This window comes from Gorilla gorilla, chromosome 21, assembly GCF_029281585.2.
Source record: "Gorilla gorilla gorilla isolate KB3781 chromosome 21, NHGRI_mGorGor1-v2.1_pri, whole genome shotgun sequence".
NCBI lineage: Eukaryota > Metazoa > Chordata > Mammalia > Primates > Hominidae > Gorilla > Gorilla gorilla.
The window spans coordinates 27405935-27427532 of record NC_073245.2 but is presented as its reverse complement, the minus strand read 5'-3'; the positions used below and the strand labels follow the sequence as shown (position 1 = coordinate 27427532).

The window sequence follows — 21598 nt, the reverse complement described above, 5'->3', positions numbered from 1 at the left end:
CACACTCCCTCAGAGAATTACCTGCAGGACGGGGCCCCTGTTGTCCATGAGACTCACTTCGTTGGCCTCCATTCCTTTCCTGTCTTCTTCCCCCACTCCCTCACTCTGGCTTCCGGGGACCACCTCCCACATTAACTGCTTGCCCGGAATCCTTGTCTCAGGTTTTGCTTTTAGGAAGAGCAAACTAAGACAGCAGGAGAATTAGATACATTTGATGAGCACTCAATGCTCAGGTGTTTTCAGAGTGCAAATAATAAGAGAAGAGGAGAAAAGGAAAAGAAGGAGATGGAAAAAGAAGCTCCCAGGAACCTCCAGAAAGCTGTGAGCTCCCCCTAACTCTTTTAACTTTTGCAGATGGTCATTTTACTTTGTTCCAAAAACCAGTTACCTTGGGTGTGTGAATAAGAAATTCAGGTTTGAATTTTTCAGTTGCTTCCAGTTCTGTCCTGTGAGTAGAGAACCCGCCTCCCTTAGATTCCATCCCAGGTCTGAGCCTGGCTTATAAAATATTAACCCAGTGATATTCTTTCCCCTGAGCTCATAATGGCTCCTGACATTTTAATGCCAGCATTTTGGATGCGCACAAAGTAAAGAGAGCTGAAACCCAGGGGCTAAGCCTCCTCTATTTACATTTTAGAAACCTCCAGATGTATTCTTTTGTGACATTCAGCACCCAGTTCAGGCAAGCCTCTTAGCAAACAGTGTTGAAAAGAGGTTAATAGTGGGTTTGTACAGGTTACTTTTGCTTTATTTAGTTCCATGGAAATGGAGTGTCAGCAGAAAGTAGGTTTATGGTTCCATTAAATTGCCAGGAAAAGAAAATATCAGGACAGTTGTAAACAAAAAAGAAAAGAAAAAAGAAAAACAAGGTTGGGTGACTCAGCCAGAATAAATTAAGAATCAATTTGATGCAAAACTTGGAACAAGACTGGTGCCACTCCATTCTCAGACATCTTGTTGAAAGCTTATGAATCTCTCAGTCTCTGTCTCTGTCTGTGTCTCTCTCTCTTTTTTTTTCTGAGAGGGGAGGGATGTTGGGTTCTAAATTTCCAGTGACTTGCCACTCTTATTTCTAAAGGCTCCATCAAGAGGAAATTCTTAAATATCCTACCCAATGAAATGTAAGAAAAAGGTTCTAGGTAGAATTTCTCTTTTTAAAGATGAGTTCCACTGTGCAAAACATTTTGAAGAGCTCTGAGTATGTTTACAAATAATTTATACACACCACCTTGTATTCTATAGTCTATATTTGAGACTCATTAAAATGTTATTGACACTGACACAGAAGAGTAGTGACTGACAATTCTATTTATATAAAGTTCAAAAACTGGCAATAACCATTTTTTTTTTGCTGTTAAAAAACAAGATCATGGTTATTCTTGGGTGTCTGAGTAGTAACTGGAAGGGGACATGTTTGGGGTGCTGGTTACGTTTTGTTTCCTGATCACTGTATGGGTATGGCCAGTTTGGGAAAAGTCATTAGCTTACTTATGATTTGTTAACTTTTTTGAATTTATATTATGCTTAAATTAAAAATTTAAAACTATTGATATTGCTATGCAGGTTAAAAGAGAAAAATTTTTTTCACTTGTGCCAAATCTGTGGATCCTAGCTTTTCTGTACCAGTGGGATTTTTTGCTGGGCCACAGTCAGCCTTGAGATCAGTGTGATACCTAGTGGGGGCCTCTGTTTGGCAGGGATGGCTTACCTGCAACCTTGGAGTTGTATGCTACTCCAACTCCACAGATATTGTTGTTGGCGGCAGCAGAAACTTCTCCTGCACATCGGGTCCCGTGGCTTTGGAAAAATATAAAGACACATTAGATATGCAGTGAAACGAATTTGGCTAGATCTCTCATGGGCTCAAAATTCTCTTTGGAACAAAAATGAAATCTGCATATCATATACAAGTAAACCCTGTGTCACGGAAGAGGTCAGCCCTTGTGTTAAAGTTCTGTGAAGACTTAAAGTGCTGAGCAAACCATTATCTACCTGTCTTTTAGTTTTCTGTAAAGCGCCCCATTTTGGGGTGGTTTGTAAAGCCGCCATAGAGAAATAAAACAAGTATAAGCTGAATCACTGAGAAGGCTGTGTTTTCAGACCCAAACAGCATTCAAGATGCAGAAGATTCCAATGGTACAAATCATCTGGAACTACCAGATCCAACCATGAAAAGTCCACTTTATTTATATTTATTTATTCTTTTTTTTTTTTTTTTTTTTTTTTTGAGACAGAGTCTCCTCGGTCACCCAGGCTGGAATGCAGTGGTGCAATCTTGGCTTACTGCAGCTTCGACTTCCTGGGCTCAGGTGATTCTCTTGCCTCAGCCTCTTGAGTAGCTGGGACCACAGGTGTGTGCACCATGCCTGGCTAATTTTTTGTATTTTTTGTAGAGAAGGGGGTTTCCCATGTTGCCCAGGCTGGTCTCAAACTCCTGGGCTCAAGCGATCTTCCCATCTAAGCCTCCCACATTGCTGGGATTACAGCTGTGAGCCGCTGAGCCTGGCTAGAAAAGTCCATTTTAATGGTGGGTGGAACAACTACTGAATCAAATGGGCACGTTCCCAGGTCTGCTGGGACAGTGAATGTATGGCCTGAGGAATGCACAAGGTCTTTCCACTCACTGTCCAAATTGTGGCAAACAATTAGGAAATGTGGGTGAATGGGTTCATTGGCTACATATCCCTAGGAATTTTCCATTTCTGCAGCATCAACTAGTGTACTGTCTGGGACATCCTCTTGGGGCAAGCAAAGCTATCGCACCAGCCCTTAAAAATATCACATGCAAGGATTGAAAATACACACACACACACACACACACACATTTTCTTTCTCTGTATGAGTCAAAGTAAATCCTGCCTCCATAAAGGCTACATATTTCATGCCTCAAAATTCTCTTTGGAACAAGAATGAAATCCGCCTATCATGTACCCAGATATGTAAACCCAGTGTCACTGCAGAGGTCGGCCCTTGTGTTAAACCTGTCCCTGTCCTAAAACAGTTCACCAAAGGCTGGAGGACAAGTGCATGTGAACCAGCTTGAACAAAGTAAAGATATTAAATAAGTCTTCTGTATCTTAATTTTGGCCCTTAAGCGGAGGAGAGGAATGCCATGGGCTCTCCAGAGGAACATATGGGAAGAAAAATTTCATTGCTAAATTAGACAACACTAATTAGCAATCAGCCATAAATAGAGGTTTCTTACGATTGTTCCTAACACCAAGCCTTCTCACAACCCTGGGCTTTTGAATCTGGACTTCTCTTGTCATTTATTTTGACTGAAAGAATGTGGCAGAAGTGATGAGCCTGGGCCTCAGGAGACCATGTGGCTTTTCTGCTTTCTCTTGCCACCCTGTCTAGGCTCCATGTGAGCAAGCCCGGGCTAGCCTATTGGATGATGAAAGACACATAACCTGTCATGCCTGACACCCCAGCCAACAGTAATCCATCAACATGTGAGTGAGGTCATCCTAAACCAATCAGCCCCCAGCAACCTGCCAGCTGACCAGGGAGACAAGGGTGAGCTCAGCCAAGACAAGCCTAGCCTGGTCCAGATCAATAGAACTTTCCAGCCAACCTATAGACTTGGGAGCAATAATCAATGCTTATTGTTTCAAGCTACTGAGTTCTGGAATAATTTGTTATGCAGCGTTATCATGGCAGTAGATTACTGACACAATGAATGTACAAGGCTAGAGGGACACCATGGCTCACGTGTGGGGAGCCAGGGTTTGCAGCTGAACTGTCAGGGTGACTGTATTAGGGCTTTTGTGAATAGCCTGTATTGAGGGGCTGCTGGGGTGTCCAAATGAAAACCTGAGGCCCTGTGCCCAACCCTGTGGATTTCCTGAGAGAAACAGGCACACCTTTTCCATCCACACTGCTGGCTTTTGCACCAGAGTGATTTGATCATCTCACTTAGTTTTTCCAGCCAAAAGCATGTATTTATATATGTACTACACTTAGGGAATAGTGTTAGATATATCCAGCAATATGAATAAAACAACCTCTTTCACCAGCACCTACTATGAGATGGGCCCTGTGCTGAGAGAGTTACATGTATTATTCTATTAAATCCTCACAACAGCCTATTATTATCCCCATTTTAAAGATGAGAAAACTGAAGCTTAGATAGATGTGAAGTCACATCTCAAATAGGAGGCAGGACAAGAATTCAAACTCAGGTGTGCTGCTTCCAAAGCCCTGCTCTTAACCATGATCTTTAACTATCATGTAATCCTGTTAGAAACATGCAGATTAAAATTGTAATGGTTAATTTCACTTGTCAATACGGCTGGGCCACGAGATATCCAGACATTCGGTCAGACATTATTCTAGGTGTTGCTGCAAGGGTATTTTGGATGAGACTCACACTTCAATTTGTGGACATTGACTAGAGCAGCTTGTCCTCCATAATGTGCGTGGGCCTCATCCAATCACTTGAAGGTTTAAATAGACAAAAGATCTGGCCTCCTCTGAGGAGAGAGAATTCTCTGGAAGACTGTCTTTGGACTTCACCTGTAACGTTGGATCTTCCTGGTTCTATAGCAGGCTACCTTCAGACTCAAGCTGGACCATTGGCTCTCAGGGTCTCCAGCCTGCTGGCTTACCCTGTAGATTTTGGACTTGCCAGTCTCCAGACTTAGGTGAGCCAATTCCTTATAATGAACCTCTTTTTATATGTAGACACATGCTACTGGTTCTGTTCTCTGGAGAACCATGACTAAAACAAAAAGTAACTAAGTAATTAAATCTGCTTTTGCTGGTTTCTTAGTTCAGTCATTTGCTAATACCCATATTAGTCTGTTTTCACACTGCTATGAAGAAATATCAGAGACTGGGTAATTTATAAAGGAAAGAGGGTTAATTGACTTACAGTTCAGCATTGCTTGGGAGGCCTTAGGAAACTTACAATCATGGTGGAAGGCACCTCTTCACAGGGTGGCAGGAAGGAGTAAATGAGTGCCAGCAGGGGAAATGCCAGATGCTTATAAAACCATCAGATCTTGTGAGACTCACTCATTATCATGAGAACCGCATGGGGGAAACTGACCCCATGATTCAATTACCTCCACCTGGTCTTGCCCTTGACACATGGGGATTATGGCAATTACAATTCAAGGTGAGATTTCAGTGGGGACACAGAGTCAAACCATATCACCATTCAACTAGGTATTCTGGTACAGTATTGTCTCTCACTCTGTAGCATGGTTTTTGTTGGTGGCAGAAAATGCTAAATGGTCACCAGTCATTCTTTTTTCTCCCCAGGCTGCAGTAAGGCTCCCATCCTCCCTTGCACTTGTATGTGGCCATGTGACTGAGTTATGGCAAATATGTGAGCAGATGGGTAAATGCTATTTGTAAATCTGGCCCATAAATATTACCCTTGGGCAATTATTCACACTCTTTCCCCTCAAGTAGTTTGATGCAAAAAAGCCCAGGAACATTGGAAACCTATGCCAAAGATGAAAGGAGTCTGCATCCCCAAATCACTGCTTAGAGGAGAGCTGTTCCACCGGGAACACAGAGATGGACTGGTGGGTGAGTGATACACTTTTTTTGGTGCTAAGCCACTAAGCCACTAATATTTCAGGGCCAAGATTTATTTGTTACAGCTACTAGGATAACCTGAACTAGCACATTTTAATCTTATTCCTATTGATTATTCCTATAATTTTATTAGATCCTACTCGATAAACTGTTTTGGAAGGATAAATTCTAATAATAAGTGACATAAACTAATTTGAAGGATCCCACAAAAAGAGATGTTGGGTGACAAGGATCAGTACAAAGCAGTCTTTGATGAACAGAAAAAAAATGGCTGCCTTGTCTAGTGGTCGAATTCCCCTACCCTCTCACTAGGTGTGTGCAGGGTGCATGATGGACTTTTGGCATTTGTTTATTTAATGCACACTTTGAGGCTGGTGTGTAGAAGTGGGTCTTTTAATGGTGAATGGGCCTGTCTGACACTTTGGGGTTTCCATTTTGGCTCAGGCTTATTATTTAAATATGTGAAATTATGAAATATTTAAAAAATATAGACAATTTCAGTGAATAGTACGATGACTCTCATATAGCCACCATCCAAGTCTATCAAAGCCAAACATTTTTCATACTTTGCATTATTTTTATAAAAACATAATTCTTTATAGGCTGGGTGTGGTGGCTCACTCCTGTAATCCCAGCACTTTGGGAGGCCAAGGTGGGCGTACCGCTTGAGGTCAGGAGTTCAAGACCAGCCTGGAAACCCTGTCTCTACTAAAAACACAAAAAAATTAGCCAGGTATGGTGGCCTGTCTCTGTAGTTCTAGCTACTCGGGAGGCTGAGACATGAGAATTGCTTGAACCTAGGAGTTGGAGGTTACAGTGTGCCAAGATTATGCCACTGCACTCCAGCCTGGGTGACAGAATGAGACTGTCTCAAATAAAAAAAAAAGGCTGGGTGCTGTGGCTCACGCCTGTAATCCCAGCACTTTGGGAGGCTGAGGTGGGTAGATCACGAGGTCAGGAGTTTGAGACAAGCCTGACCAACATGGTGAAACCCTGTCTCTACTAAAAATACAAAAATTAGCCAGGTGTGGTGGCGCGTGCCTGTAATCCCAGCTACTCAGGAGGCTGAGGCAGGAGAATCGCAAGAATCAGAGAGGTGGAGGTCACAGTGAGCCGAGACGGAGCCACTGCACTCCAGCCTGGGTGACAGAGTGAGACTCTGTCTCAAAAAACAAAAAACAACCCCCTCCGCACCAAGAAACAGCATAAATCTTTACAGATACAATTGAGGCCCTCTCTGATGCCATTCCTTCCCCTCTTTGCTTCCTCAGAGGTAACAACTGTACTAAGTTTGCTGTTCAGAACGTTTTTATGAACTTATAATCAGGTATGCATAAGCATATATGTCACTCTTTGCATGTTTCAAACTCTGTATAAAAATTTCCTAGTGTATGATCTATGTAAAATTGGCTTCATTTGCTACAATTTCTGAAGTTAACTTGTGAATTCTGGTTCATCCATTTTTAGTGCTGTGTAGTAGTCCATTTATAAATATGCTGTGATTTATTTATTTATACTTCTAATGATAGGTATTTAATTTGTTTGCGATTTGCTTGCTATTACAAATAATTAGAAAAGAAACATTCTTGTTTATTATTTCCATGTACACATAAGAAAGAGTTTCTCTGAGGTCTTCTTGTAGGATTTAAAACAAGTTATATGGCTATGTACTACCTGCTTCAAGGTGTGAGCAATCCTGTTGCTCAATCCTTTTCAACATTGATCATTGTTGAATGTTACCATTTTTGCTAGTCCAGTTGGTGTGAAACGGTTATGTTATTGTTTCATTTTGCGTTTCCTCATCACTAGCAAGGTAATCTTTTCATAGGCTATTTGGCTTAGATTTTCTTTTCTGTGAATTTCCTGTTAATAACCTTGGCCCATTTCTTCTACAAGGATATTTATTTATTTTTCATTGATTTGTAGCTGTTCTTTACAAATTTTGTATATTAAGCCTTTTTTTCCATAAAATTTGCTGCACGTCTTCTAGTCTGTGGCTTGTCTTCCAAATTTATTTATTGTGACTTTTTTTTGAACAAAAGTGTTTAATTTTAATGTAGCCAGCTTTATTAATCATTTATTTTTCCATGTGGTTTAGTGGCTTAAGAAATCCATCCCTAATTTACATTCTGTAGAGAATCCTCTGCCCTTTCCAGATCTTTTTCCAGTCCTGGAGAGATTAGCTGAGAGTCTAGCACCTTTTAAAGGTCTGAACAGGAATCATCTGTCATCTATTGCCTCTAAGAGTGGCCACTTATGAGATTTCATCTACATAAAAAGAACCCCGGTCTCCACAAACCCTTATCTTAACCCAGACACACCTTTCTATTGATTCCAGGTCTTTAGGTAATAACTCAACCAATTGCCAATCAGAAAATCTTTGAATCTAACTATAACCTGGAAGCCCCTGCTTCAAGATGTCCTGCCTTTCCAGACCAAGCCAATGTCTACTTCACATGTATTGATTAATGTCTTATGTCTCCCTAAAACATATAAAATCAAGCTCTAACTCAATCACCTTGGGCACCTGTTCTCAGGACCTCCTGAGGCTGTGTCATGGGTCATGACCCTTAATCTTGGCAAAATAAACTTCTAAATCAATTGGGGAAAAAAGGAAAGAAATCAATCCCTATGTCATGATCCTAAAGATGTTTTTCTTTATTTTTTCCTAAAAGATTTATATCCATTTAGGTCTTTCATTCTCCTGGAATTTATTTATGCTCGGTATGTGGTGTGGGTGCCTATTTCTCCCCATGTGCATAGTTATCACATTTATTGAATACCTTCACTCCATCTTTCCTTATTGTTTTTATTGCTATCTTAATCATATATTAGGGTTCCTTTTATGTGGCGTCTGTTTTTGCACTCTCTATTCTGTTTCTTGATCTTTTTGTCTCTCTCTATGCTAACCCTACGATCTCATATTATTACGGTTGTGTAATGTTTTGGTATCCGGTCGGCAAAGCTTCCCATCTTGCTGTTGTTCTGTTGTTGTTGAACTTCAACCTTGTCTTCTTCTTCTTTATCTTCATTCTCTTCCTCTTTTTTCTCCTTTTTTCCTCCTCCTTATTTGTCTTCTTCTATTTTGGCCACTTGTTTTTCCATATCAATTTTAAAACAATGTTGTCTAGTTCCACTGAATAATCTATTGAAACTTTAATTGAAATTGCAATGAATTAATATGTTAATTTGATATGATATCTTTATATTGTTCCATCTTCTTATCCCAGAACTTAGTATGCCACTCTATTTATTTAGGACTCCTTTATTCTTTTGTAAATTTTATAATTTTCTTCTTAATGATCTCACACCTTTTCTTAGATTTATAACTATTTGATTGGCTATGAAATGTAGCATAGTGTTGAATTAAAGAGATGATAGGGAGAACCCACATCTTGTGAGACTTAGAGAATGCTATCAAAGCTTCACCATGAAGAATAATGTTTGCTGTAGGTTTTTGATAAACAGGCTGTTATCTTCAATTCGATAATTATCTCCTCAAGTGCATCCAGGCTAGATTTTATGCCATTTATTGAGATTTTATTCCACAGGCTGTATTTTTCAGCTGCAATTGGTTCTTTTCACGTCCATGCTTTTGTTTTTGCCTATGTTTCCACCATCATTTAGTTTTCTTTAAAATAGATGTCATCCATGCATTTATCACTCTGAACAAACTAAAAATAACTTATTATAAAGTCTTTTTCAAGACTGCTTCATATAACCGATTTCATATAGTACAAATTAATATCCTGATTTTTAGTTTTTTTAGGTGTATTTTTTTCAGGTATTTTGGAATAGTGGATTTTAGGATAATTTTGATGTGGAGATATTTTTTCGTCTTTTTTTTTTTTTTTTTTTTTTTTTACCTCTCTTCCTTTCCTGGCTACTGGTCCTATGATTGTTTCAATTGACTCCTTAGTTCTGTTTCTGACAACCAGTTTCTACAACAGTGTTTCAGGGATCTGCAGTCACAGAGATAAGGAGATAAGACAGATTAGTCAGCAAGCCAGTGTGCAACTTGGCTAAGTTCATGCACATGAGGCTGTCTTTGTCTTCTGGTCTCTAGTCTCTCTGCATCTACAGATTCTTAGACAACAGAAGACCCATGGTGGCCAGCTGCAGTCTTTTCACCCTTGGCTTTGGAGAAAGAAGCTCCAGTGTTAGACATGTTAGAACTGAAATGCAGAGACTTCCTGGCTAGTTTGGCATCGACCACGTTTGCTGGCTAATGTCCAATGAGCTCTACAGGGTAAGACTTTGGGGTTTCAAGAGCCTACTTGATAGAATAGATGAGAAATGAATAGCTCAGGCAGAATAGGTTAGAATAGGTGACAGGTGAGAATGAGCAAAGCTGCCTCTGGGGAAGTCCCTGAGTCTGCTGGCAAGCACCCATTGCTTTCTGGAGAAGTGAGCAGACTCCTCATCTTTCTGAGGCCAGATGCTAGACATTTCAATTTTCCTAATAGATCAACTTTGTTTCATGCATACAAGGTATCTTTGGCTACAACTCCTTTTTCAATCAGCAATGCAGAAACACAGGCACTAGAATCTTGACAGAGAGTTTAACCTTGAGCTGACTGTTATCCAGTTTCTGTCAAAAGCTTAAATGAGAGAGCAGATGTCTGAGAAAGATGGGTGAATGCTACATTTACTCCTGTAGCATAAATTCTCCTACTTTTCTTTGTCGTTGAATAATCTTTGACTTAGCTTCTGTAGAAATCTCTTTGCTGAATTTCACAACTCTATTGGTTGTCGGTTAGGGAGTGCTTACCATGTGCCATGCTCTGTACCAAGCACTCTATACCTGTCTTGAATCCGCAGTACAAGCCTTCAAGGTGGGAGCTTTAGTCCCTGTTTATAGATAAGGGAACTGATTCAGGGATCACTCATTCCATACCAAGCAATTAACATAATATTACATTTGTCAACATAATGTGCTGTATTTCTCTCTCTTAAGAAAAGAGTTATTGCCGTCTGAGTACCATAAAATCTCTATATGGCATGTACACATTAGCTTACAAAGTAGAACTAATTATACCTAAATATAGGTCTTTCTTTTACAATCTTTATAATTTTCTCCATAACCCCTAAATCTATATTACATCTACTCCTTTTAGCTGAAGGAAAAATTTAAATAATAAATACTTTTCTAATCCAGGTAGGGGACTAGAAATTTAAAAATTAAATGCTGTTGGATTTCACTGTGCTCTGGTTTGGATGTAGAAAGGGTTGGTTACAAGCAGTAACCTTTGAGCTAATATCAACTGATGAGGTAGTCTTAAAGCTCACATGAAAAAGACTATGTCTTTGAAAACAGTTTGCATTTGATTATCCAGGAGGTGTTTCAGAATTAGTTCATAAAGACATAAGGGAAAGATGTTCATCTACTCCCAAACCATTAAGTATCACCAGGGTAAGGTATCAGCTTACATCAGTGTGAAAATAGCCAACCAGAGAGGGCCTTTTTTCTCACACTTTTTTGTGGCCTGTTGCTTGGGGTTCTTCAGAATGAAGTATGACTTTTAATAAGAAAATAAAAGTTAATCCCAGAAAACCTTTCTTATTTGAAGGTTTAACTAATGCTATCAATCACATTGGCTCACAAAGAGATAAATGTTCTTCAGCCTCCATTTACCCATCTTCCTTCCCTCCATTTTGTTTGCTTGAGTAATAAATGTCTTCTCTCTTCCTGAATTTATAGTAAATTTTTGCAGCCAAGAATTGCATCTAACCTAGAATCTCTCACTGTTTAGGGTTTAATAGATAGAGTATGCTGCATCCCCAACGCCTCATAAATATCGTCAATGGCAGGGATGACATTTCAGTAGTGAACGCCTGTCAAAGAAATGCTATGCAAGAGAGATTTTTATGGACAACAGCACAGTAATGGAATACAGATCTGCAATGCATCACCAAACATTGACCTAAAATGAGCAGGGCTGCAAGATTATTGACAAAACGTGGGCTGCAGACCTTGAGAGCAGCAGGCAGCTTGACAATGGACAGATGTCAAGGCCACTCAACATCTTGGCGTGGTTGAAAAGGTACGCCACTCATCTATCAACCAGTCAGTCAATATTTTTTGAGTGCCAGCAAGGAAAAAAATGTGATGCTAAATCCTGATACCTCTCAGCAAATCAGTTATATCTGTTTTGCACATTACTGATGCTCATTAAATGTGTATTTTCTACCTTTTTGCAATTTGAGTTACTATTATTATTATTTTGTTTGGTCAAATGTATTTTGCTCATTGCAAGCTTAGAGAAAATTATACTCTTTTTGCAAATGTCTTAACTGTATTTCAAGTACATCCCTGGAGCTCAGATACTGCATGTAATTATTAAATGGTTCACAGTAGAATAAATACGCTTGCTCTGCTTAAACAGGAATAATCCAACAAAAGCAAATCAAGCACAAGGCAAGCTATTCTAATATACACATTCCCTAAAAGCAGTTCTGCATATGTATGAAGTTTGTTTTCCTAAAGCACCCTTGGCTTGGAGTTTAATAAAGGAAAACAATGAGTAAGTGCAGAGGGTATGAGATGATGCTTTAAAGTGTCAGGAAAACCTAGGAGAGATGTGTTGCTATTGAACTCAGTCTCCCAACCAAGGGGAACATTTTACTTCTTTGAGTGTCTCCTATAGTGCATTTTATTTTCTACTTTCACAGCAGTGAGAATCTCGTGCTGGACAGCCACTGCCTTTTCCTGTGAAGCAATTGCTCCTGCATTGTAACTAGCCTTTGTGGCAGTCAGTGTGGCTGGAATAGTTAATAGCAACAAGCCTATCGCTGCTCAGCATGTCAGCCCTATACTGAAGTTTCAGGGCATGCTGACACCAGACTTTCTTGAGAGCCCCAAGTCTGCTGAACAGAGATGGGGCATCGGATTTGGTGCCTATGCCCAGAAAACACCTGAAGAACCTGTGGGATGCCTTGGTGTCTGCACAGCTGGTGGGAGGCCCATGCTGGGTCCTGTGCCAGCCAACAGCAAGTGCCAGGCTCCAGGCTATTGGGGCTTCTGAGAGTAGCAGCATTATCTTGAGTGTAAGGAGAGAATGAGCCTCATCTGTGCCCCTGGCCCAGTTTCTGACCCAACCACAGAATTTCTTTCTTTCTCCTAGCAACTTTTTCAACCCTTTTATGTTCCACCTCACTTGCGGATCCTTCTTAGAATGCTGCCTCCTGCACCAGCCTCCAAATCCCACAGCAGTTATCCAGACCACCTCCTGAACATATCCTGCACCTCCCCGCCAGCCTATCTTTGTCCAGATTATATCCTTGCCCTGGGATACATTCGTTCCCTACTCCCAACTCTACCTATTGCCTTAGATAAAATCCTAGACCAATGACCCACTGGCATCAAATCCTGCCTCCACTTCTTATTAGCCCTGTAACCTTGCACAAGTAACTTAACCTGTCTGTGCCTTGGTTTCCAAAAGGGGAAAATCATAATACCTATTTCAGAGGGTTACTACGAGAATTAGTTGAATGAATACATGCAAAACACAGAACAGGGCCTTAAATACAGTAACTGTTCAACTTGCATTAGCTGTCCTTGTGTTATTTTAGTCTGGGCTACATTTTTGCATTGTAGTAACTTGGGCATCTGTTGCCCAATCATTTGACATTGTAAGCTCCTTGGAAGCTTGCACACCAAAACAGTTTCGTGATACCAAACTGAAGTTCTAGTTCTGTTATTATCTCTTTTTATGCCATATGCTAGTTAAATTTACTTCTTGTTATTAGAAAAAAATCAAAAACATACAAAAATAGAGTAAAATCCCATGTACTCATCACGGAGCTTTAACAATGATTAACCCATAACCAATTTTATTGCCTCTATACTTCAGTCATTCTCTTCCCTCCTGCCTCAAGCCATAAGTAATATTGAAGAAAACATCAGGCATAATATCATTTCATCCCAGAGGGGTTTTTAAATAAACATATCCTACACTCATGGAAGGGACGCTTTATTCAAATTCTCCTTCACTCAAGCAGGAATCATCTTCAGGATAATGGTGATGTTTTGAAGTAAGGATTTTCCTGGTGCTGTGGACTTGAGCTTCACCTCACCAGCCTCCCATAATCATTTACAATGGTAGTTATGTTTGAAAGTAGTTGCGATTTGAGTGGTGGCATCATCCAGTCTTTGTAATAACAAGCCATAGTGGGTGAGGATCTTTGAAAATGACTTGATAATTGAAAAGAACCCATTTACTGGTCAAAGTGGACACTCTGTCTTAGTCATTGGCTCCCTAAGGCATGGGGATCATGCTTGCCTGAGTCACTATGACTGTGTCTTGGGTAATTGGACACTTGGGAATTCTTACCACTGACAATGATGAGTTTTATTGCCCTAAGCACTAATTAGTCCTAATTGGAGGTTTTTAGCTGGTTTAAAATTATACTTTTGAGAACAAGTTTGCAAATGAAATATTTAAGAGAGAAGACATTTCCTTAGTGTTTTTAGTTTTTTTTTAAATTTTTTTTTATACTTTAAGTTCTAGGGTACACGTGCACAACGTGCAGGTTTGTTACATAGGTATACATGTGCCATGTTGATTTGCTGCACCCACCAACTTGTCATTTACATGAGGTATTTCTTCTAATGCTATCCCTCCCCGAGTCCGCCACACCCCCTGACAGGCCCTGGTGTGTGATGTTCCCTGCCCTGTGTCCAAGTATTCTCATTGTTCAATTCCCACCTATGAGTGAGAACATGCAGTGTTTGATTTTCTGTCCTTGTGATGGTATGCTGAGAATGATGATTTCCAGCTTCATCCATGTCCCTGCAAAGGACATGAACTCATGCTTTTTTTATGGCTGCATAATATTCTATGATGTATATGTGCCACATTTTCTTAATCCAGTCTATCATTGATGGACATTTGGGTTGGTTCCAAGTCTTTGCTATTGTCAATAGTGCCACAATAAACATATGTGTGCATGTGTTTTTATAGTAGCATGATTTATAATCCTTTGGGTATATACCCAGTAATTGGATTGCTGGGTCAAATGATATTTCTAGTTCTAGATCCTTGAGGAATCACCATACTGTCTTCCACAATGGTTGAACCAATTTACACTCCCACCAACAGTGTAAAAGCGTTCCTATTTCTCCACATCCTCTCCAGCATTTGTTGTTTCCTGACTTTTTAATGATCACCATTCTAACTGGCATGAGATGGTATCTCATTGTGGTTTTGATTTGCATTTCTCTGATGACCAATGATGATGAGCATTTTTTCATGTGTCTGTTGGCTGCATAAATGTCTTCTTTTGAGAAGTGTCTGTTTATATCCTTCACCCACTTTTTGATGGGGTTGTTTTTTTCTTGTAAATTTGTTTAAGTTCTTTGTAGATTCTGGATATTAGCCCTTTGTCAGATGGGTAGATTGCAAAAATTTTCTCCCATTCTGCAGGCTGCCTGTTCACTCTGATGGTAGTTTCTTTTGCCGTGCAGAAGCTCTTAAGTTTAATTAGATCCCATTTGTCTATTTTGGCTTTTGTTGCCATTGCTTTTGGTGTTTTGGTCATGAAGTCCTTGCCCATGCCTATGTCCTGAGTGGTATTGCCTAGGTTTTCTTCTAGGGTTTTGATGGTTTTAGGTCTAACATTTAAGTCTTTAATCCATCTTGAATTAATTTTTGTATAAGGTGTAAGGAAGGGATCGAGTTTCAGCTTTCTACATATGGCTAGCCAGTTTTGCCAGCACCATTTATTAAATAGGGAATCCTTTCCCCATTTATTGTGTTTGTCAGGTTTGTCAAAGATCAGGTGGTTGTAGATGTGTGGTGTTATTTCTGAGGCCTCTGTTCTGTTCTATGTATCTGTTTTGGTACCAGTACCATGCTGTTTTGGTTACTGTAGCCTTGTAGTATAGTTTGAAGTCAGGTAGCGTGATGCCTCCAGCTTTGTTCTTTTGGCATAGGATTGTTTTGGCAATGCAGGCTCTTTTTTGGTTCGATATGAACTTTAAAGTAGTTTTTTTCCAATTCTGTGAAGAAAGTCATTGGTAGCTTGATGGGGATGGCATTGAATCTATAAATTACCTTGGGCAGTATGGTCATTTCCATGATATTCATTCTTCCTATCCATGAGCATGGAATGTTCTTCCATTTGTTTGTGTCCTCTTTTGTTGAGCAGCAGTTTGTTGTTCTCCTTGAAGAGGTCCTTCACATCCCTTGTAAGTTGGATTCCTAGGTATTTTATTCTTTGTAGCAATTGTGAATGGGAGTTCACTTATGATTTGACTTTCTGTTTGTCTGTTATTGGTGTATAGAAATACTTGTGATTTTTGCACATTGATTTTTGTATCCTGAGACTTTGCTGAAGTTGCTTCTCAGCTTAAGGAGATTTTGGGCTGAGATGATGGGGTTTTCTACATATACAATCATGTCATCTGCAAGCAGGGACAATTTGACTTCCTTTTTTCCTATTTGAATACCGTTATTTCTTTCTCTTGCCTGATTGCCCTGGCCAGAACTTCCAACACTATGTTGAATAGGAGTGGTGACAGAGGGCATCCTCGTTTTGTGCTGGTTTTCAAAGGGAATGCTTCCAGTTTTCGCCCATTCAGTATGATATTGGCTGTGGGTTTGTCATAAATAGCTGTTATTATTTTGAGATACATTTCATCAATACCTAGTTTATTGAGAGTTTTTAGCATGAAGAGCTGTTGAATTTTGTCAAAGGCCTTTTCTGCATCTGTTGAGATAATCATGTGGTTTTTGTCATTGGTTCTGTTTATGCGATGGATTACATTTACTGATTTGCATATGTTGAACCAGCCTTGCATTCCAGGGATGAAGCCGACTTGATCGTGGTGGATAAGCTTTTTGATGTGCTGCTGGATTTGGTTTGCCAGTATTTTATTGAGGATTTTTGCATCGATGTTCATCAGGGACATTGGTCTAAAATTCTCTTTTTTTGTTGTGTCTCTGCCAGGCTTTGGTATCAGGATGATGCTGGCCTCATAAAATGAGTTAGGGAGGATTCCCTCTTTTTCTGTTGACTGGAATAGTTTCACAAGGAATGGTACCTGCTCCTCTTTGTACCTCTGGTAGAATTCGGCTGTTAATCCGCCTGGTCCTGGACTTTTTTTGGTTGGTAGGCTATTAATTATTGCCTCAATTTCAGAGCCTGTTATTGGTCTATTCAGAGATTCAACTTCTTCCTGGTTTAGTCTTGGGAGGGTGTTTGTGTTCAGGAATTTATCCATTTCTTCTAGATTTTCTAGTTTATTTGTGTAGAGGTGTTTATAGTATTCTGTGATGGTACTTTGTATTTCTGTGGGATCGGTGGTGATATCCCCTTTATCATTTTTTAATGCGTCTATTTGATTTTTCTCTCTTTTCATCTTTATTGGTCTTGCTAGTGATCTATCACTTTTGTTGATCTTTTCAAAAAACAAGCTCCTGGATTCATCGATTTTTTTTGAAGGGTTTTTTGTGTCTCTAGCTCCTTCAGTTCTGCTCTGATCTTAGTTATTTCGTGCCTTCTGCTAGCTTTCGAATTTGTTCACTGTTGCTTCTCTAGTTCTTTTAATTGTGATGTTAGGGTGTCGATTTTAGATCTTTCCCGCTTTCTCTTGTGGGCATTTAGTGCTATAAATTTCCCTCTACACATTGCTTTAAATGTGTCCCAGAGATTCTTGTATGTTTTGTCTTTTTTCTCATTTGTTTCAAAGAATGTCTTTATTTCTGCCTTCATTTTGTTATGTACCCCGTAGTCATTCAGGAGCAGGTTGTTCAGTTTCCATGTAGTTGTGTGGTTTTGAGTGAGTTTCTTAATCCTGAGTTCTAATTTGATTGCACTGTGGTCTGAGAGACAGTTTGTTGTGATTTCTGTTCTTTTACATTTGCTGAGGAGTGCTTTACTTCCAGTTATGTGGTCAATTTTGTTATAAGTGCGATGTGATGCTGAGAAGAATGTATATTCTGTTGATTTGGGGTGGAGAATTCTGTAGATGTCTATTAGGTCCACTTGGTCCAGAGCTGAGTTCAAGCCTGGATATCCTTGTTAACCTTCTGTCTCGTTGATCTGTCTAATATTGACAGTGGGGTGTTAAAGTCTCCCCTTATTATTGTGTGGGACTCTAAGTCTCTTTGTAGGTCTCTAAGGACTTGCTTTATGAATCTGGGTGCTCCTGTATTGGGTGCATATGTATTTAGGATAGTTAGCTCTTCTTGTTGAATTGATCCCTTTACCATTATGTAATGGTCTTCTTTGTCTCTTTTGATCTTTGTTGGTTTAAAGTCTGTTTTATCAGAGACTAGAATTGCAACCCTTGCTTTTTTTTTGCTTTCCATTTGCTTGGTAGATCTTCCTCCATCCCTTAATTTTGAGCCTATATGTGTCTCCGCACATGGGATGGGTCTCCTGAATACAGCACACTGATGGGTCTTGACTCTTTATACAATTTGCCTGTCTGTGTCTTTTAATTGGGGCATTTAGCCCATTTACATTTAAGGTTAATATTGTTATGTGTGAATTTGATTCTGTCATTATGATGTTAGCTGGTTATTTTGCCCGTTAGTTGATGCAGTTTCTTCCTAGCATCGATGGTCTTTGCAATTTGGCGTGTTTTTGCAGTGGCTGGTACTGGTTGTTCCTTTCCATGTTTAGTGCTTCCTTCAGGAGCTCTTTTAGGGCAGGCCTGGTGGTGACAAAATCTCTCAGCATTTGCTTGTCTGTAAAGGATTTTATTTCTCCTTCACTTATGAAGCTTAGTTTGGCTGGATATGAAATTCTGGGTTGAAAATTCTTTTCTTTAAGAATGTTGAATATTGGTCCCCACTCTCCTCTGGCTTGTAGGGTTTCTGCCGAGAGATCTGCTGTTAGTATGATGGGCTTCCCTTTGTGGGTAACCCGACCTTTCTCTCTGGCTACCCTTAACATTTTTTCCTTCATTTCAACTTTGGTGAATCTGACAAGTATGTGTCTTGGGGTTCCTCTTCTTGAGGAGTATCTTTGTGGTGTTGTCTGTATTTCCTGAATTTGAATGTTGGCCTGCCTTGCTAGGTTGCAGAAGTTCTCCTGGATAATATCCTGAAGAGTGTTTTCCAACTTGGTTCCATTCTCCCTGTCATGTTCAAGTACACTAATCAAACGTAGATTTGATCTTTTCACATAGTCCCATATTTCTTGGAGGGTTTTTTAATTTCTTTTTACTCTTTTTTCTCTAACCTTGTCTTCTCACTTTATTTCATTAGTTTGATCTTCAATCACTGTTACCCTTTCTTCCACTTGATCAAATCGGCTATTGAAGCTTTTGCATGCGTCACGAAGTTCTCGTGCCGTGGTTTTCAGCTCCATCAGGTCATTTAAAGTCTTCTCTACACTGTTTATTCTAGTTAGCCATTCATCTAACCTTTTTTCAAGGTTTTTAGCTTCCTTGCAATGGGTTAGAATATGCTCCTTTAGCTTGGACAAGTTTGTTATTACTGAGCTTCTGAAGCCTACTTCTGTCAACTCATCAAAGTCATTTTCCATCCAGCTTTTTTCTGTTGCTGTCGAGGAGCTGCGGTCCTTTGGAGGAGAAGAGGCACTCGTTTTTTAGAATTTTCAGCTTTTCTGCTCTGGTTTCTCCCCATATTTGTGGTTTTATCTACCTTTGGTCTTTGATGTTGGTGACCTACAAATGGGGTTTTCGTGTGGATGTCCTTTTTGCTGATGTTGATGCTATTCTTTTCTGTTTGTTTGTTTTCCTTCTAACAGTCAGGTCCCTCAGCTGCAGGTCTGTTGGAGTTTGTTGGAGGCCCACTCCAGACCCTGTTTGCCTGGGTATCACCAGCAGAGGCTGCAGAACAGCAAATATTGCAGAACAGCAAATATTGCTGCCTGATCTTTCCTCTTGAAGCTTTGTCCTAGAGGGGCACCCACCTTTGTGAGCTGTCTGTTGGCCCCTACTGGGAGGTGTCTCCTAGCTAGGCTACATGGGGATAAGGGACCCACTTGAGGAGGCAGTCTGTCCATTCTCAGAACTCAAATGCCATGCTGGGAGAACCACTGCCCTCTTCAGATCTGTCAGCCAGGGGCGTTTAAGTCTGCAGAAGCTTCTGCTCCTTTTTTCCAGCTATGCCCTGCCCACAGAGGTGGAGTCTATAGAGGCAGTAGACCTTGCTGAGCTGTGGTGGGCTCTGCCCAGTCTGAGCTTCCTGGCCGCTTTTTTTTACCTACTCAAGTCTCAGCAATGGTGGACACCCCTCCCTCCACCAGGCTGCTGCCTTGCAGATCCATCTCAGACTGCTGCACTAGCAGTGAGCAAAGCTCCATGGGCGTGGGACCTGCCAAGCCAGACATGGGAGAGAATCTCCTGGTCTGCTGTTTGCTAAGACCATGGGAAAAGCACAGTATTTGGGCAGAAGTGTCCCATTTTTCCAGGTACAGTCTGTCACGGCTTCCTTTGGCTAGGAAAGGGAAATCCTCCGACCCCTTGCACCCACTGTCCAACTAGTCCCAATGAGATGAACCAGATACCTCAGTTGGAAATGCAGAAATTGCCCGTCTTCTGCGTTGATCATGCTGGGAGCTGCAGACCAGAGCTGTTCCTATTTGGCCATCTTGGAGTGGAACCTTTTAGTTTTTTTAAGGAGTATTTTTACAGCACATTGCCCAGGAAGATTTGACTAGGGGAGATTTTGTTTGGGTTCAGAAAATGAGATTGGGGGATAATCTTTCCATTGGTTATATTTTTGTGCTTACATCAATCCATCAAAGACTAATTTAGTACCTACTAGTTACAGAAAGACAGCAAGTAGCCAGTGGATATGTTGCCACTGCACTTTCTGATATTCATGCGGACAGCTGGTAATCAATCCTGCTGAAGCCAGACCCTCTCATGGCCCTTCTCAGCACTGTGCCCTGGATGGCCACTGCCAATTCTGTCTAAACCCCAGCTTAATGGCAGACATTTGGTAACTTCACATTCTTGTGTCTGAAATGGTTTATTTGCTAAATATATGCTACCATCTAGGGTTAGAAGTCACAGAGGTAAAACACACTTCATGCCAAAAGTTTCCAGACCTTTTTTATACATTCTCATCCTCTAAACACACACCTCCAAGCATTGCATGTCATTTTCAGGTTGCAGGTGACGTGCATAGAGAATGAATTGTGCTATCCGACATCAGCAATGATCTTTACAAAATATTACAAAATTAAATTTTATTTTCTTTTTTCTTATTTTCTGCATTTGTACTCAGAACCTGCATACCCTGTGTCAACCCTTGATGAGACTGAGGGGTCTCAGGTCAACCTGCTAACTTTAGAGACAGAATCTAAGCTTTCTGTCCACTGAGGCTCTACCCTTGAACATATTCTGGTCATCATGCTGCCTGTATCAAATAATAGAAATGATACTCAGCAAAGAATAGTACAAATGTGGATTTGGAAATAATTTGAAGCATGGGGCTAATCTTGGCTTTGACTTGAATTTTAACTGTTTGACCAAGGAAGCCCTTCAACCCTTCTGAGCCTGTTTCCTTATCACTAAACTGAAAATGACAACATTTGTTTTATGTGCTACTTAGAGTGCCATGAGAAATAAAAAAAAAATGGATAAAGTGCTCTGCACATCATATATTTTTATACAACTAATTGAAATTCATATGTTTTTATGAACTTCACCCAAGGACGTCAATAACAGGGAAACACTAGGTTTAAAAATTACAGTATTCTTTCATTGAGCAAACTGCACATCTTTATTTCTTCATATCTCTTATTTGTAATTAACCATTTAAGAAAAATGTTTACTTGAAGAAAAAAGAGACCACATTTCCATGTTTAGTGGCAAAACAAGCTGAAGGAAAATTATTCTCTTGGATGGACTGTTTGGGTAGTTTCACATCATAGGATCTTTGTCCCAAGCAATACTTCAAACCTCTGCCAATCACACTTACTGTTTTGTTGAAAGGGACTCCATGAGCTGTTATGGGGTTATAGCAGAAAGTGTACAGAATGCTTTTCAAAAACACATAGACACAGACCCATGGGGCAAAATACTTCTCTACAACAGTTTCAACACATAAAGCAAAATCAGCAT

The 21598-nt window shown here is 40.1% G+C and overlaps 1 protein-coding gene across 1 annotated transcript in view; it reads right to left on the bottom strand.

Annotated features, from left to right (window-relative positions):
* The window catches only part of PCSK2 (proprotein convertase subtilisin/kexin type 2), a 259004-nt gene that overhangs the window by 53778 nt on the left and 183628 nt on the right, over positions 1-21598 (bottom strand). Inside the window, exon 7 of the mRNA XM_004061834.5 lies at positions 1709-1797. Coding sequence (XP_004061882.1) covers positions 1709-1797 — 89 coding nt within the window. The remainder of the gene's footprint in view (positions 1-1708; positions 1798-21598) is intronic.